Here is a 16,942-nt window from a genome sequence, read left to right as displayed (position 1 = left end):
TCTAGTAGTGAGAGACTCAAAGACCAGAATTTTACACTGAGTTGGCTTTGGTGATAATTTACCAAAATTCACTGGACCCTGGGCAGGTCCTGGTGGATTGGAAGATGGTGAATGCCACGCCACTGTTCAAAAAAGGATGTAAGCAAAAGGCAGGTAGCTATAGGCCAGTTAGTTTAACATCTGTAATTGGGAAAATGATTGAAGCTATCATTAAAGAAGAAATAGCGAGGCATCTGGAAAGAAATGGATCCATCAGGCAGGCACAGCATGGACTCTGCACAGGCAGGTCCTGTTTGACAAACTTACTGGAGTTCTTTGAGGATATAACAAGCGCAGTGGATTGAGGGGAACAGATGGACGTTATTTACTTGGATTTCCAGAAGGCGTTCGATAAGGTGCCACATAAAAGACCTATCCAGAAGATAAGGATGCATAGTGTTAGGGGTGACGTATTAGCATGGATAGAGAATTGGTGAACTGATAGAAAGAAGAGGGAAGAGATACATGGATGTTACTCTGGTTGGCAATCAGTGGTGAGTGGTGTGCCACAAGGGTCAGTGCTGGGCCCGCAACTGTTCACGGTATACATTAATGATCTGGAAGAGGGGACCGAGTGTAGTGTATCTAAGTTTGTTGATGATACTAAATTGAGTGGAAAAGCAAATTGTGCAGAAGATATGGAGACTCTGCAGAGAGATATAGATAGGTTAAGTGAGTGGGCAAGGGTCTGGCAGATGGAGTACAATGTTGGTAAATGCAAGGTCATCCACTTTGGAAGGAAAATTAAAGAGTAGATTATTATTGAAATGGTAAAAAATTGCAGCATGCTGCTGTGCAGAGGGACTTGGGAGTGCTTGTGAATGAATCACAGAAGGTTAGTTTGCAGGTGCAGCAGGCTATCAAGAAGGCAAAAGGAATGTTGGCCTTCATTGCTAGAGGGATTGAATTTAAGGGCAGGGAGGTCATGCTGCAACTGTACAGGGTACTGGTGAGTCCACATCTGGAGTATTACATGCAGTTCTGGTCTCCTTACTTGAGGAAGGATATACTGGCTTTGGAGGCTGTGCCGAGGAAGTTCACCAGGTTGATTCCAGAGATGAGGGTGTTAGACTATGAGGAGAGGTAGGACTGCATCTGTACTCACTGAAATTCAGAAGTATGAGAGAAGATCTTATGGAAACATATCAAATTATGAAAGGGATAGATAAGAGGTAGGAAAGTTGTTTCCACTTGTAGGTGAGACTAGAACTAGGGGACATAGCCTGAAGATTCAGAGATTCAGGGAGTAGATTTAGGACTGAGGTGAGGAGGAACTGCTTTTCTCCAAGAATGGTTAAACTGTGGAATCCTCTGTCCAATGAAGCAGTTGAGGCTACCTCAGTAAATATATTTAAGACAAGGTTGGATAGATTTTTGCATAGTAGGGTAATTAAGGGTTATGGGGAAAAGGCAAGTAGGTGGAGATGTGCCCATGGCCAGAAATGCCATTATCTTATTGAATGGCAGAGCAGGCTCAACAGGCCGGATGGCCTACTCCTGCTCCTATTGTTTATGTTCTTATGTCCTTAACTCAGCAGATAGGATGAACAATTTGTCCCAGTAACTGTAAACCAGGGAAATTACTCTTGGGCGCTTTCTCATGCCGGCTTTCACATATTAAATGGCCAAGTGGATAAGGTACAAGATAGTTTTCAGTTAGATTGTGACACAACAAGAGTCATAACTGTTTCCCTCGATTAGATGCAAAAAATAATTTAAATTTTGCTTTAATACACAGTTGCATGGCATCTGAAAGTAGCATATAGGGAATACTTTCTCACCTCCAGTATTTCATCCTTTAGGACAGAGAGTTCATTGGCATTCCTTGCGACAAAGTCATACACTATCTGAACATATTTCTTTGGTTGTGGAATTGCTTGTGTCTCATAATTTCTAGAGGAAAAAAATAACAAACAATTCTGGTCATTGCACAAGAAATTCAATTGTAGCCGTGTGGTCATTCTATCAAAAGGGAATTGCAATGTAGAATACCTGGAGATATTTTTCTGACTGTGCTGGAAACCACCTGTTGACTTTATCTATTATTCTGCCTGATATTATTTTCAACAACAGTGATAGACAACAAATTATGTAAAAATCTAGCTGCGATATTCAGTCATTTTCTCATGTGCCTTGTGATTTCTTTCTGTTTCTTCCCTGTACCTGAGTTTTGAGGCAAGCCTCCATCAGGGCACATGAACTGCAGATTACTGCAAGGAAACAAAATAAATGATGTCCAGAGTAAGAAATATTCTCATGAGTGTAGATTTTTGCCGATCAAAATATCTTAGGAAGCAACCAGTAATGGAAACATTTCAAATAACTATGGCGAAAGAAACCTCCCACTCATGAATTCAAACATACTTTTATCATGCTTATGCTTAACTTTTGTGTAATTTTGAATAAAATTGCTTCATTTAAATATATGCTTTTCAGGGATCTGGTGACATATTTTCAAATTAATGTTGTCATGTGGGTCCTTTAATCTAATAACATCTTACATGAATCACCTTTCTGTTTGACTTATGAACTCTATCTCAGACTTCTACATGTGAAACTTTGTTACAATTGTAACTATTTTAAAAAGAATTAAATAAACAAGTAGGCGTCAAATTAGCAAGTAATTTTTTAAAATCTGATTAGCTCCCTGAGCCAAATTTCTAGTTATGTGTTCTATTTTATACCATCCTGTATTGACTAAAATGAGGATTCAAACAGTCAAACGCAGTAGGATTTTCCTGCTGTGATCTTCAGATGCGTCATTCATCTAGCAATACTATTCACAGGTTAATGTTCCTTATAAAAACATATCACCTGTGTATAAAGTCATTATCCTGATAATGCACCAATGAAGCTTTATAATCTCAAAAACAAAAAAACAGAGAATTTCATTGCACTTTTCCATAAAATAGTCTTGTAATTTTATCTGTTACCAAAAGAATGAAACGTGACTGCTGCACTTTGCTACAGATTTCTATTTCTCAATTATAGTGTAAATACAAACATTATGAGTACAATTATCATATATTTGATCCATTGCACTTCTTTCCCTTCCTCTTACAGTAAATCACCAGTCTTAGTTCCCTGTGGGTCAACAACTCCCTTTGCAACTGGATCCCTGACTTCCAGGCCAACAAACCACAATCAACAAGGATAGGCAGCAACACCTCCACTACAATTATTCTAAACACTATTGCACCACAAGATTATGCCCTTAATTCCCTACTCCGTGTACACACATGACTGCATGGCATATTCCGCTCTAATGCCACCTGCAAATTTGCAGATGATACCACTGTAGTGAGCCAAGTGGTTAAGGCGTTCATCTAGTGATCTGAAGGTCGCTAGTTCGAGCCTTGGCTGAGGCTGCGTGTGTGTCTTTGAACAAGGCACTTAACCACACATTGCTCGGCGATGACACCGGTGCCAAGCTGTATGGGTCCTAATGCCCTTCCCTTGGACAACATCAGTGGCATGGAGAGGGGAGACTTGCAGCTTGGGCAATGGCCGGTCTTCCATAAAAAAAAACCCTGCCCAGGTTTGCGCCCTGGAAACTTTCCAAGGTGCAAATCCATGGTCTAACAAGACTAACGGAGGCCTATCCCAAACACTGATGATTCTGAGGGCAGGAAGGAAATACAGAGGTCAGTAAAATACTGTCATGTTTACAGGAAGGGGGTGGTCCTGTCTGCATCATTGGTACTGAGATTGAGAGTGCTGAGAGGTCCAAGTTCCTAGGAATGAACATCACCAATAACCGATCCTGTTCTAACCATGTCAACGTCATGGCCAAGAAAGTTCACCAAAGCCTTTACTTCCTCAGGAGACTAAAGAAATTTGACGTGTTCCCTGACAACCTTATCAAGTTTTATCAATACCTTATAGAAAGAATCATATCTGGATGCATCATGGCTTGGTAAGGCAACTGGTCTGCACATGGGCCACAAGAAACTGCAGAGAGCTGTAGACACAGCTGAGCACATCACGGAAACCAAGCTCTCCTCCATGAACTTCTTGCTGCCTCAGTAGAGTATCTAGCATAATCCAAGAGCCATCCACCATTAGCATTCTCTCTTCTCCCCTCTCCCATTGGGCAGAAGATAAGAATCCTGAGAGCACGTACTATCAGGCTCGAGGACAGCTCGATCCTGCTGTTCTATTACTATTAAATGGTTCCCTAATGAAATGAGATGAATTATTGACCTCACAATCTACCCTATTATGATCTTACATCTTATTGTTTGCACTTTCTCTGTAGCTGTTACACTTAATTCTGCATTGTTATTGTTTTACCTTGTTCTATCTCAGTGCACAGTGTAATGATTTAATCTGTATGAACCGTCCGCAAGAAACAGGTTTTTTCACTGTATCTTACATACATGTGACAATAAAAAACTGATACCAATAATTCGTAACTTTTTAACATAACTGTTGACAAACAATTTGATTTAGATGAAATAACTAAGTGTCGATGCTGACCACTGCGTGATTAGATGAAATGAGCATACATGCTTTTCAAATCAACCCAAAAACGATGGTAGTCTCTTGCTGGGAGCAGTTCTCAGTTGCTTGTGTGTTACCTTAAGCACTAAGATTTAGTGAGATATCCCAGGCTGAGCCAAAATCCTGTTTGTTCTTGACATACAATTTAACAATTGTGATCAAGGATCCTGTGCAATTTTCAATTCTGATGCTCACACTAACTTAATTCAGCACAGAATGAATCAATAACAACCAAATTAATGTTTCATTTAAATCAGCGTATTATATAAGTTCATTATCTGGTCATTACGCAGGTATTTCAGAGCTGTGGAAAATTGATTTTTAGCTGCAAGAAAGCAGAAGCATGCAGAGCACCAGCAATAAATGCTGCTAAATTATCCAAGCCCAGCCACCATTAAATACACAGCAAATTCTAATTATACTGTAATAAAACACAGACATAATTTTTTTGGGGCATTGTAGAATCCAAGCGGGCAAAGCAAAAATTACGTTTGCCAATATGAGAGCAGCATGTTTCCAATGGGATCCATCCAGATTGGTAGATTGTTTTTGTGTGAGAAATGGTGACCTCCTCACTTAGTCTCCTTTTGATTATGCATGGTGCGCTGCCAGTTCGTATGAACTGTCAACAAGCGGGTGTCTCACTAACTGCTATAGGTTTCTGCCATTTCTGTTCAGTGACTCATGACTTGATTGCCTTTGACACAACTAAATTGTACATTGAATGTTAAGGAGTCATCGAACAAAGGTTCACAGGAAAGGGCCACCAAATCAGTGCTGACCATCAAGCACCCACTTTCAGATTAATCCTATCCTAAACTTTTTTATTTTTCTCCACGTTTCCATCAACACCTTCAGATTCCACCAATCACTTAAACACTAGGTGCAACTTATGTTGGGCAATGAATCCAGCAGCTCGCATGCTTTTCGGGCATGGGAGGAAACTAGAGCTCCCAGACGAAACCCATACGGTCATAGAGAGAACGTGTGGGCTCTACACTGACAGTACCAGAGGCCAAGACTGAACTGCATTGTTGGCCTGCGATGCAGAGCTCTGTTAGCTGCATTACTGAAACAGTGCCGAGATTCAATACTTTGCGTAGGGATCTACAGATCTGAGGAGAAGCAGACCAGCAATAGCACATTCTTCTTCAGGCAGTTCCCTGGAACTGAGTATGACTTGGGTGGCCCACGCCTGATTTTTGTGTGCTGAAGTGGTTGATGAAGCCAATGTAGCATCTACTGATTATCACAGTAGGAATGAAGGGGTGGGCAGATGCATCATTTGGGAACCTCACACTTCTCTCACCATTTACACTGGGCTTTTCTCATGAATCATTTGAGGATGACATATGTTTTCTAGAAGGCTTTGAGAAGATCCTCGAATCATTTCTGTCCCTTCATTATCTTGTGCTTTGGTAAAGTGTCTATTATGGGAGGCTAGTGTCAGGCATTTTCACAATGTGGCCTCATCATTAGTGCTTGGTGGGTGTCATTAATGTATCATTGCTGTAGGTATTTGTCCAGACATTGGAGAGGATGCTGATGTTGGCTTGTTAATCCTGTCAGTGGATTAGGAGTTTTCTGTGGAGGCAGTATTATCGATATCTCTGCAGTGTCTGAAATGCCTGTTGTAGCTTGTCGAACATCCAGAAGTAGACTGAAAAACAACACTTTCTGCTGTCAAGTAGACAATGAGCAATGTGTTGGTCATGATATTCATACACCATTTTCCTTGGAAGGCCAAAGACTTTGCTGGCTTAATTAAATGAGGATACAGAAAAAAGTCAGAATAGAAAATATGGATAAATGTCTGCTTATGAAAGTCCAGAACACTCCCTGGATAGGTTTGACTAACTGCAGGTTGAAAACGTCAGCTGAACTGGACTTTATCTTTGGTTTCTCAGTGATCAACCATATTCCAGAGCAAGTAAACCATTTATAACCTAATAGTAGTCCAGAACTTCAGGAGACTGAGAACAGGATTCAACAAGTGTTGATTGATTTTTTCTTTGTTCATTTCAAATAGTTCTGAATTCAGATGTAATTCAGTTCAGGGGGGAAAATAATTGCAAACATGCAATCTCCGAGCAGGGGTCTCTATCTTTTGCATTTACTGGTACAAGGCCAGTAATTATAGGCCAATACAAGACATTGAAAGATCTCTATGCTTCTAGTTCCTGCTGCTGCCATCCTTGGAAAAGCAAGTCATTGGCTTGGAATTCTCCCCGTTCATCTTACCACAGAGGCCATGAGTCACTGCCAGCAGCAGGATTTCAATGAAAGAGTGTATTAAGAAAAACACAACGTTCTATTTCCAGTTGATATAGACGCTCAACAAAGGACTGCTGTCTGCTTCAGTAATATTTCATATTTTGATTCCCAAATGATGTTGTGACTCTGTCCAATTCATGGCCAGTTAACCCCTGGGTGGCATGAATGGGGCAGGGTCAGGTCCCCTTCTGGCATATAAACTGATACATTTTATTCTGTTGCATATCAGTTATAGTATGAATGACGTAATAGAATATTGTCTGCACTTTACCATTGGTTCCTCAGTCCATGGTGCACTCAGTCAGTCACTATGGCACTCGGTACCACCCAATGGATGTCGGACCATGACTGATCTCTGCAAATCACACACCATTCATGCAGACAGAGACTCTTGCCATAAACCTGAGGTCCAGGTTCATCTTCCTGAATCACTTCCAGCCTTGGCACTTTGAGTAAGGTAGTAAAACCATTCATCTCCTGATGGCTCTCCCTTTAGGATTTCTACCCTTATTATCCCACCCCTCAGCTGATGCCAGCTGGTGGTGTAGTGGCATCCACACCAGACTTCAAGGTGAGTGGTCTCAGGTTCAAATCCGGCCGGGTCCTTGCACACTTTCCATCTGTGCTGAGTTGAGCGTTGAGCTAACCATTTGGCCTCGTAAAAATACAGACCAAAGTGCTAAAGGAACAGCAAGGTTGCCACACGATGTGCCACAAGGCATGGAAAGGATCAACAATGACAGCTTTAGCTGTTGCTGATTCACCCTCCCTGATGCAAGAACTGAATTTTGAGGTGCTGACTCCTTTCCTTACTAATATGTTAACTTAAAATAAAAACAGAAATTTAATGCACCAACTCAGAATCCTTGCCCTTGTTTTAGTTCCCAGTTACTTCAGGATTACAAGTATTCCCTTCTTATTTAGAACTGAACTCTGTAGGACCAAAACCCTCTGCCCTACATTAATGGATAAAAGTGCAGCAGATATTTATATTCAATTATGTCAATAAATTCATAATTTAAAATAAGCAGAATTCAACTGGAAATAGAAGATTTGAGTCTGGAAAGCTGTAGTGCAGGACAATGGATCACAGATTTTTCATTTACAGCCTTGCTGTGAAATTTTAATGCGATTAATACTATACCCAGCAGAAGGAAGGGGAATGAACATTGTACCATTTCTCCACAGCATGTTAATACCAGTTACCTATCTACTGGCCGACTAGCACTCTGCTTATAAGCTTCTAAAGCGATATTCTGGTCACCAGTCTGGCCTCTTTTGAATGCCGGGTTACCATATTCGTACCCATTCGGTGGAGGGAAGCAGGGTGTCGCTGCTTGCTGGAAGACAAAAGTAGCAGAACAATGTTAAGAATACTGTATTTGCCTGCATAAATAATAAATTGTATTTCAATCAAGGAACCATGAAATGACTGCATTATTAGGTGTACCAGTACACCTACTCTTAATACAAATAGCTAATCAGCCAATCATGCGGCAGCAACTCAATGCATAAAAGCATACAGATGTGCTCGAGGTTCCGCTTTTGTTTAGGCCAAACATCAGAATGGGGAAGAAGTGTGATCTCAGGGACTTTCACCATGGGATGATTGCTGGTGTCAGAAGGGGTAAAACCTACAGCAGAATATAGGCCCTTTAGTTTTTAGTATCTCAGAAACTACTGATCTCACGGGATTTTCACACACAGCAGTTCCTAGAACTTACAGAGAATGGTGTGAAAAACAAAAAGCATCAAAACAAGTGGCAGTTTTGAGGGTGAAAATGCAGTATTAATGGAAGTGGTCAGAGGAGAATGGCTAGACTGGTCCAAGCTGACACAAAAGCGACAGTAACTCAAATAACCACACATTCCAGCAGAGGCGTGCAGAAGAGCACCTTTGAATGGACATGTTGCTTCTTGAAGTAGATGGAGGAAGCAGCAGAAAGCCATGAACACTCAGTAGCCACTTTATTAGGACCAGGATGTACCTTAAGGAAGCATGGTGTTACTTTAGTGCTGGTTGTGCAAAAATCCTAAAACTAAAACCACATATCAGAAATATTTTTTCTGGGTTCTTTTTCTTTGTTGCCTCAAGCTATGGAAAAAGTAGTTAAAGGCTCTGAAGTGTTGGAAATGTTAAGTAAATATCCATATGAAAAAGACAAAATTCTGAGCTCAAATCAAAATTCAACTCAACGTTGCTGTTTTGGTTTTGACAAAGAGTGACAAGTTCATGCAAAAAGATGAACAAACAGACATTTTACCGCCTATAGGGTGCTCAACTATTAGAAAGAACTAGGCTCAGACAATGGAGGCCTAAGAGATTGCAGATGCAGAAAATCTGGAACAATGTACATAGAGCTGAAGGAACTCAATGGATCAGGAAAAATGGTCAGTTAACATTTCAGATCAAGAGGGGAGATAGCCATATAAAAAAGTGTGGAGCAAGACCTGGAAAGTGACACGTGGACCCAAGTGAGGGAGGGGGAAGAATGGGAATGATGTAAGAAGCTGGGTGGTGCTACCAAATGCACTTTGAGTAAAATGAATAATAAGTTTGTATTACGTTTTCTTGCAGATTCATTCTGGGAAGTTTATTCAATTCTTTCTGAAAAGTGATGAATCCAAATTTGGATTTCCCCAGTCATTGTTGTAAATATACAGAACTCAGAGGTCAAAAAATAACATTTAATACATGCAAATAAGAAACTAGCTTCATATTAAACAAACAAATTTATCCAGTATTGTTGTATGTGTGTACACTGAAAAACACTTCAATACACACAAAGAGTTAACTAGGAAAATTACCCCACCTCCATGGAAGCTCGCCTTATTTCCTCCTGTCTGCGTGGTGCATCTGTTGTGGCCTCTGTGCCCTGATGTGCATCTAATTCCCAAGGTACTCCACGGAAATTTTCTAGAGGTGGCTCCCAGCCATTTCTAAACTTTGGCACATATGGGGGAACATGGTAGTCCCTTGGCCAATCAGCTCTGAATGAAAGGGAACATGACCTTTTGATTATTAGATCCTGAACAGGTAGTAAACTTGTCTTTAAATTACACACTTGTCTTTAAATTCACCACAGAAATATTTCAACCATTTTCATTCTTACATCTGCATCAAAATAATTAATACTAGCATCAATGGCAGATATATTGTAAACTATCAAGATACAAAAGAAACAACACTTGTTACTCTCGGTTACTTTGTCTCTATATCTGAGGAAAGAAAATTTAAATTTTTACTTTCACACCACAAAAGGTTTCAAAGTACACTTCACTGTCAATAAATTACTTTCGAAGTGTCAGCAATATTACTTAACAACAGGTGGCTGCAAGTTTGTATCCACCACAATATCACCAAGATTCACAGTGTAGAGTTTTTACCTTCAAACTGCTTTCACACAGCTAATCTCACACATACTGAGCTGGTTTGCATTGTGGGTTTCTATCCACAGACAGTGCAGGTTATATCAAGCTTAAGAGAGGAGGCAGACTCATATTTGTGCGACAGCTGCTTTGCTATCAGTACCAATACCTCTTTTAGTTTCTCTAATCCACATATAACAGACATACAATATATTTCTACTGTCTATATCTTTATTTGTGCTGTACGTTACACTTGACACTTCTCTCATCATATTTTCATAAGTTTCTTCTAGAATCAATTTCTTATCTACTTAGTGCACGTCACAAGTTTTATCTCTGCATGTTCTATTTTTTTAATATAATACATATGGAGCAATTGCGATTTAGTGATTCACAGGAGTTCCGGGTGAAATACTGAAACCAACAACAGGTGAGAAATAATATCGGCAGCTGCGGGTGAACCATGCACTTTGTCCACAAAGTTTGGATTGTTTGGATGTTTCAGCCTGAGAACGAGGTGCTGCATTACAGGCACTGCTCTGCAGAGGGTACTACTGCAGTGATTTTTATGAACCTATAAGTGCCAAGATGAAGCATATATGATGGAAATCTAAAACAGCGCAGCAAATATTGAATATATTACAGAAATCAATCTCAGTGAGAAGAACCGATAATGCTTCTGTTGTGATGTAGTTTTCTTTACTATTACTTATCTGGTGCAATTTTACCATTTTGCTAGTAAAGAACTTCAGCACTCCAACATCAGATGTACAGATGTGAGTATATCCTCAGGTTTGCTTGTTTTTAATGCATTAAATAATATAATATCACATTAGGTTTACATAATATTTCATATATCATTTATTCTGGTTATGTAACATTTGAGAACAGCTTTAGTTACTGAAGTACTGGTGTATGATTTCCTGCAAGCATCTAACTGACAACATGGCTGATATACTTTATGCATAAATGCACAACCTTTTGTAGGAAATAGTTCGCAAGTACTTCAGTAGCTAAGGTGTCTGAAGATTGAAACTGCAGATGCTGGAAATCTGGAAATGCTGGCCAGGCACTTCCGTAGAGAGAGAAACATAGGCTTCAATTAAAAAAAACCCTCGTAAAAAGTGGAGAAAGATCTGGGGGAAGTGACTTCAACTTGAACTGTTCATTTTCTCTTTCTGCATGTCCTACTGAGCATTTCCAGCAGTTTTCTGGTCTTTTTTTATTATTGCTGAATTGACTGTCCTATTTTGAACAGAACCACTTGGGTCTTATGCTGAGTTGGTTATGCCCATCTAGCTAGCAACAGACGAGCTGCAGTTGATTATCAGTACAAGGGAAGATGAGACAAGAGGTTACTGTTCTTACATCTAATTACGGTAGTAACATTGTTCAAGGTATAGTGATGAGGTGGAGACAGGGGCAGGGTGAAACACAGACTTTGATCAAACAGAAAGCTGCAATTTCCATTATTGATAGAATGGAAACATTCCTTAAATGGAGGAAATACCAGCCACAGTCATGGAATGGAATAACCTGGTGAGTCACTGAAATCCATACCTTATCAGATCACTGATGGATTGACCCTGGAATGGTTGTCAGTTCTTATCGGGTTCAGTTGGTGGCACAGATCAAAAAGAGAAATGGAATGTTATCCCAGTGGAAAAGGTATCAGAGGCCAGACTATAGATGGTTTCAATAGGTCCAGAATCATTAAGCATCCTCATGTTTGTAGGTTCTGCCAAAATTGTGGCTTAGACCCCAAACATTTGGCCAAAATTATTTCCCCACTGATATATAATCACTGTTTAAGCTCATTTAGATGGGACCTGCTCCATCCATGGCAGATTATCCATCAACTTCAATCCAGGAGTCCTTCCAGGACACTTAGTAGGGCCAGGAGCGTGAAGATTCCATGGTTAGCTAAAGCTGCATTGCCTGTCAACATAAACTTCTAATTCTCCATCCTGGACACTCTGTGGAGCATCCAAATTATCTGGATAGTGAAGTTCAGAATCCAAAGACCAGAGTTTCTACACATGCTGGAAATCTGAAGCAACACGCACAAAATGCTGGAGGAACTAAGAAAATCAGGCAGTATCTATGGAGGGAAATAAGCATTCAATGTTTTGGGTCAAGACTCCTTATCAAGACTGGAAAGAAATAGGAACGGGGAGAAATAGCCAGAAGTTAGAGAAGTCAATGTTCATGCCATAAGGTTGGATACTACCTAGATGGAATATGAGGTGTTGTTCCTCCAACCTGAGTTTGGCCTCAACAGGACAGGAGAGGAGACCATGGTCTGATGTGTCAGAATGGAGGTATAATTGAAATGGGAAGGCACTGGGAGATCCTAGCTTTTGCAGTGGACAGAACAAATGTGCTCAATAAAGTGAGCATTGCCACACTTGGAAAGACTTCCTAGGGCTCTGAATGTGGTGAGACATCAGGTCCCACTTGCAGGGATAAGCGCCAGAAGCAAGATTAATGTGGAGGGACAAGTAGACAAAGGAGTCACATAGAAAGTGATCGCAAATGGAAGTGGGGGGGGGGGGGGGCGGGGAGGAAAAATCTGTTTAGTGGTAGGATCCCATTGGAGCTGGTGGAAGTTTCAGAGAATAATGTGCTGGACATGGAGACCGATGGGTTGCTAGCTAAGCATAAGGAGAAATCTATCCTTGTTATGATGACAGGAGGGTGGGGTGAGGACAGATGTGCAGGAAATGGAGGAGATGTGGGTGAGGGCAGCATTGATGGTGGTGGAAGAGAATTCCCACTCTTTAAAAAGAAGAAGACATTTCAAATGTTCTAAAATGGAAAGTCCCATCCTGAAAACAGATGTGGTGGAAGTGGAGGAGCTGAGCAAAGGGAATAGCATTTTTAAAACTGACGAGGTAGTTAGTTAGAGTCAGTAGGTTTGTGATAGATGACAATGGGTAGTCTGTCTCCAGAAATGTCAATCTCTGCTGACTGAGGCAGATTTATTTTGGCATGGGCATAGAGCAAGATATAGGGGATGGGACCCTGACTGAAAAAAAATTGTAGCTATCTATTCAGAAGTATTATATGTGCCAGTGAATTCAGCTGAAAGTTCAGTCATAAAAAGTTGTGTAAATTCTTTATTGTTTTACTGGAGCCCACATTCAAGTCATTCAAGTGGTAGCTAGATGAAGCGATTCAGGAATGTTATTTGCTCACTCAGCCTGTGTGCTGAAGCAAGAATCGTCCCAGAACTGAACTGCATTCACACAATAAACCTGGGTTAAGCATTCATGAACAATTTGCCTTGACAGCTGTTTTTGCAAAAAGCTGCATGTTGCATTCTACTTTTAGTTTAAAAGTCAATCTTAACTTATCTCTCAAATTATAAGTTTCCAAACTGAAACCTTTAAATTATGGATTTATGACAAGAGGATTATTTTGAAATAACCATATTGAATATTTGTCACTGCCTCATGGAAGCTGCTAATGTCTGCAAAGAAGTCCCTAGAAATGTGTTATTACTTACAGGGTTTGTCAATTGCCAATTTCTGCAAATAAGTTGGATATTTTGCCTGAGAAGAACAACAAGTTATTGTGTTTCTCAGGGGTGTATTAATTTGTTAATTGGATCAGCACACAGAAACATGAAAGAAACCTTGTTGATGTTGAAAGCTCACAAACACGAGAAGATCTACAGATGCTGGAAATCCAAGCAACACACACAAGATGCTGGAGCAACTCAGCAGGTCAGGCAGCATCTATGGAAAGCAGTATAGTCAACGTTTCAGGCCAAGACCATTTCAGTCCTGATGAAGGGTCTTGGCCCAAAACATCAACTTTTCCATAAATGCTGCCTGGCCTGCTGAGTTCCTCCAGCATTTTGTGTGTGTCATGTTGAAAGGTATCTGTTACATTTGCTCATCAGAGTGTAGTGAGAATCACAGATTGGACCACAGACAGCAGTAGTGCTAACACCATTGCAGGAGGAAATCAGTTGCCAAACTGCAAAATTGAATCCCATTCATTGTGTGTTTTCTGGATATGTAATATCTACTATAACAGTAATCCAGACATAGAGAGCAGGACACAGGGAATTGTAAAAATATTTCATTTATGGCAGCAGGGAATTTCAACATCCCCAGTGTCAGTGTGAAAGGTTTAGGAGGTGGAATTTTTAAAGTGCACCCAAGATAATCTTGGTAGAGAAGGGGAGGTACTGGATTCATTCTTTTGGAATGTAGTCAGGCAAGTGGAGATCACATAAGGGAAAGAGTGTTTCGGAGATGTTGACTATAACTATGTAAGATTTAAGTCTGCTGTGGAAAAAGACAAGGATTGGAAAGTAAGGTTCTAAACTTGGGTAAGATTGATTTCACTTTGTTAAGGCTGGACCTCGTAAAAGTAAACTGGCAGCAGCTTTTGTGGGTAAGTCCATATGTGAGCAGTGGGAATCATTAAGAATAAAGTTAAGAAATATAAGACAAGGACAAGTTCAACCAGTGCAATATATCTCAGTAAAGAGCAGACTGGAGATATGAAATAAAGGGGAGCTTAAGGCTGGTTTAGAAAACTGAAAGCAGCAGAACCTCTAAAAGGAATATAGAACGTTTCAAGATAATAAAGTACTCCCGAGGGCAAAGAGGAGGCATCAAATAGCTGTGGTAAGATTAAAGGAAATCTGAAATTATTTTATCAATATATTAAGGAGAAGCAAGTAAGAGGGAAAGACTCGGCCCCATTAGGAACCACTGAGCCAATGGTATACAGAGGATGGAGAACATAGTTTTAAGTCAATATTTCTTATCTGTATTCACCATGGAGATGAATATTTTAGTTGGAGAATTCATGGAAAGTTATGATGAAATTCTAGAACAAATTACCACCTAAGATGGGGTAGTATTAAATGTCTTAGTGTATCCCAAGCTGCTATGAGAGGCAATTGGTGCTATGAGTGGTAATGGTCTGGGTATAAATTTTCAAATCTTTTCTGAGGTATCAGATGATAGTGGTCCAGCAAGTGTGGTACCTTTAAGGATAAAAGCACGACAGGAATAAGCCTAGTAACTCCAGGCTTGCTAGCCTATTGTTGATGATAGACAAATTATTGAAAAAGCTTTTAAGAATGGGATTAATCTGAACTAAAGTGAACTAAGATTGATCAGGGGTAATCAGCATGTCCTTATTAAGCAAAAATCTGGTTTGATTAATTTGATTCAATTTGCTGCAGAGGTGATTAAATATATTGAATTAGCTAGTGCAGTTGAAATGATCTACATGGACTTCACTAATGTCTTAGATGAAGCTCCAAGTAAGAGGCTGGTCCAAAGGGTAAGAACTGAGGAAAATTTGACAAATTGGATCTGAAGCTGGCTTGGTGATAAAGGGAAAAGGTGAGGATTCTTTCGTGAGACTGTAAGCCTGTGACCAGTAGAATACCAGAGGGATCAGTGGGGGGCCCTTTGCTATTTGATATAAACATTAACAGTCTGGCTGTGAATGTGCGTAGAGATATGACTAGCAAGTTTACAGGTAACAGGAAAAAATAGCGCTGTTCTTGGCAGTGTCTTGATGACTATAATATGATAATAATGATGAGCAAGCAAAATAAGCAGTGGAAGAACAGATGGGAAAAAATGCGGGATGTTTCATTTTGGGAGACCTAATGAGGCTAAGATGATGTTAGTGAGCACTGAGGAATAGAAGGATCATAGTACATGTGGCCAGGCATGTCACCCTGAAGGCAGCAGCACAGGTAGATACCATGGTGCAAAAGGGATGTGGGATGTTGGCTTTCATTTGGTGGGGCACTGAATACGAGATCAGGAAGGGTCTTATACTCCATATAAACATTCCATAAACATCTATTAAACTGTAACCAGAGTGGCTTGTGGCTTGTACTTGCTGGAGAAGAATGTGAAGGATCTAACTGAAAGGTTAGATAGAGTGGGAGTGGAGAGGATGTTTTTTTTAGCAGTGAGGGTCTAAGCACAGCCTCATAACACAGTGACGAACCTTTAGAACATAGAGGAGGAGGAATTTCTTTTGAAAGAGGGTGGGGAATCTGTGGAATTCATTGTCTCAGATGGCTGTATAGGCCAAGCGACTGGGTATATTTAGAATGGAGTTTGTTAAGTTCTTGATTAGTAAGAGCATTAAAGGAGAAGTCAGGAGAATGGGGTTGACCGGGATAATAAATAACAGACCTAGTTCTGCTCTCATGTGTTACGGCCTTATGTCTTATTACATTCTTTTCTGTCCACCACACCAGAAGAAAAAGGTTATGGAACTGGATAGGAGTAGAAGAAACTCTCCAGGATATTGCCTGGGACATGCAGTTCAGCAATGTGGAGAGGCTGAATGGGATGGCTGCGTTGGTGATGCTAACAGAGAGATCTCTAAACCAACATACTGCCTGACCAATCCTGCAGAAGACACGTCTTACAATAAACATTGTTATCTACACAGTGGAATCATGACTTTTTCCTTCCTGCAGCCAGCTTCTCACAAAAGAATGGATTCTTGTTCCCTCACCTGGACCTGGTCCATGCCTCTCCCAGTATCTCCCAGAGGGAGATTTCTTTTGGAGTTAGGTGTCCCCTTAGAAACTCAGTAGCATCCTTGGAAAGCAGAGGGCTTATGATAGTTCTGGCAACTTCTGGCCCTCCGGTGCCATTAATTACCTTACCAAAAAAAGCACACCATGAGAATCAAATGCCAAACAGATTAGAAGAATTTTGTTGCATACACATTGCCTTATTTGTTTGTAAGTCAGTTA

The 16,942-nt window shown here is 40.4% G+C and overlaps 1 protein-coding gene across 4 annotated transcripts in view; it reads right to left on the bottom strand.

Moving 5' to 3' along the window:
* eps8l2 (EPS8 signaling adaptor L2) overlaps window positions 1–16,942 on the bottom strand; it is a 187,755-nt gene that overhangs the window by 22,926 nt on the left and 147,887 nt on the right. For 3 of the 4 annotated variants that reach the window (XM_073049379.1, XM_073049378.1, XM_073049380.1), the window contains 4 exons: window positions 16,699–16,847; window positions 9,630–9,807; window positions 8,023–8,156; window positions 1,821–1,932 (listed from right to left, as the gene is read on the bottom strand). In XM_073049379.1, the coding sequence (XP_072905480.1) occupies window positions 1,821–1,932; window positions 8,023–8,156; window positions 9,630–9,807; window positions 16,699–16,847 (573 nt within the window). The remainder of the gene's footprint in view (window positions 1–1,820; window positions 1,933–8,022; window positions 8,157–9,629; window positions 9,808–16,698; window positions 16,848–16,942) is intronic. The other variant, XM_073049381.1, reaches the window with a different exon arrangement.

This window comes from Hemitrygon akajei, chromosome 6 (assembly GCF_048418815.1).
Source record: "Hemitrygon akajei chromosome 6, sHemAka1.3, whole genome shotgun sequence".
In the NCBI taxonomy this organism is placed as follows: Eukaryota; Metazoa; Chordata; class Chondrichthyes; order Myliobatiformes; family Dasyatidae; genus Hemitrygon; species Hemitrygon akajei.
The sequence above is the reverse complement of the archived record's forward strand: the minus strand, read 5'-3'. Positions and strand labels throughout refer to the sequence as shown.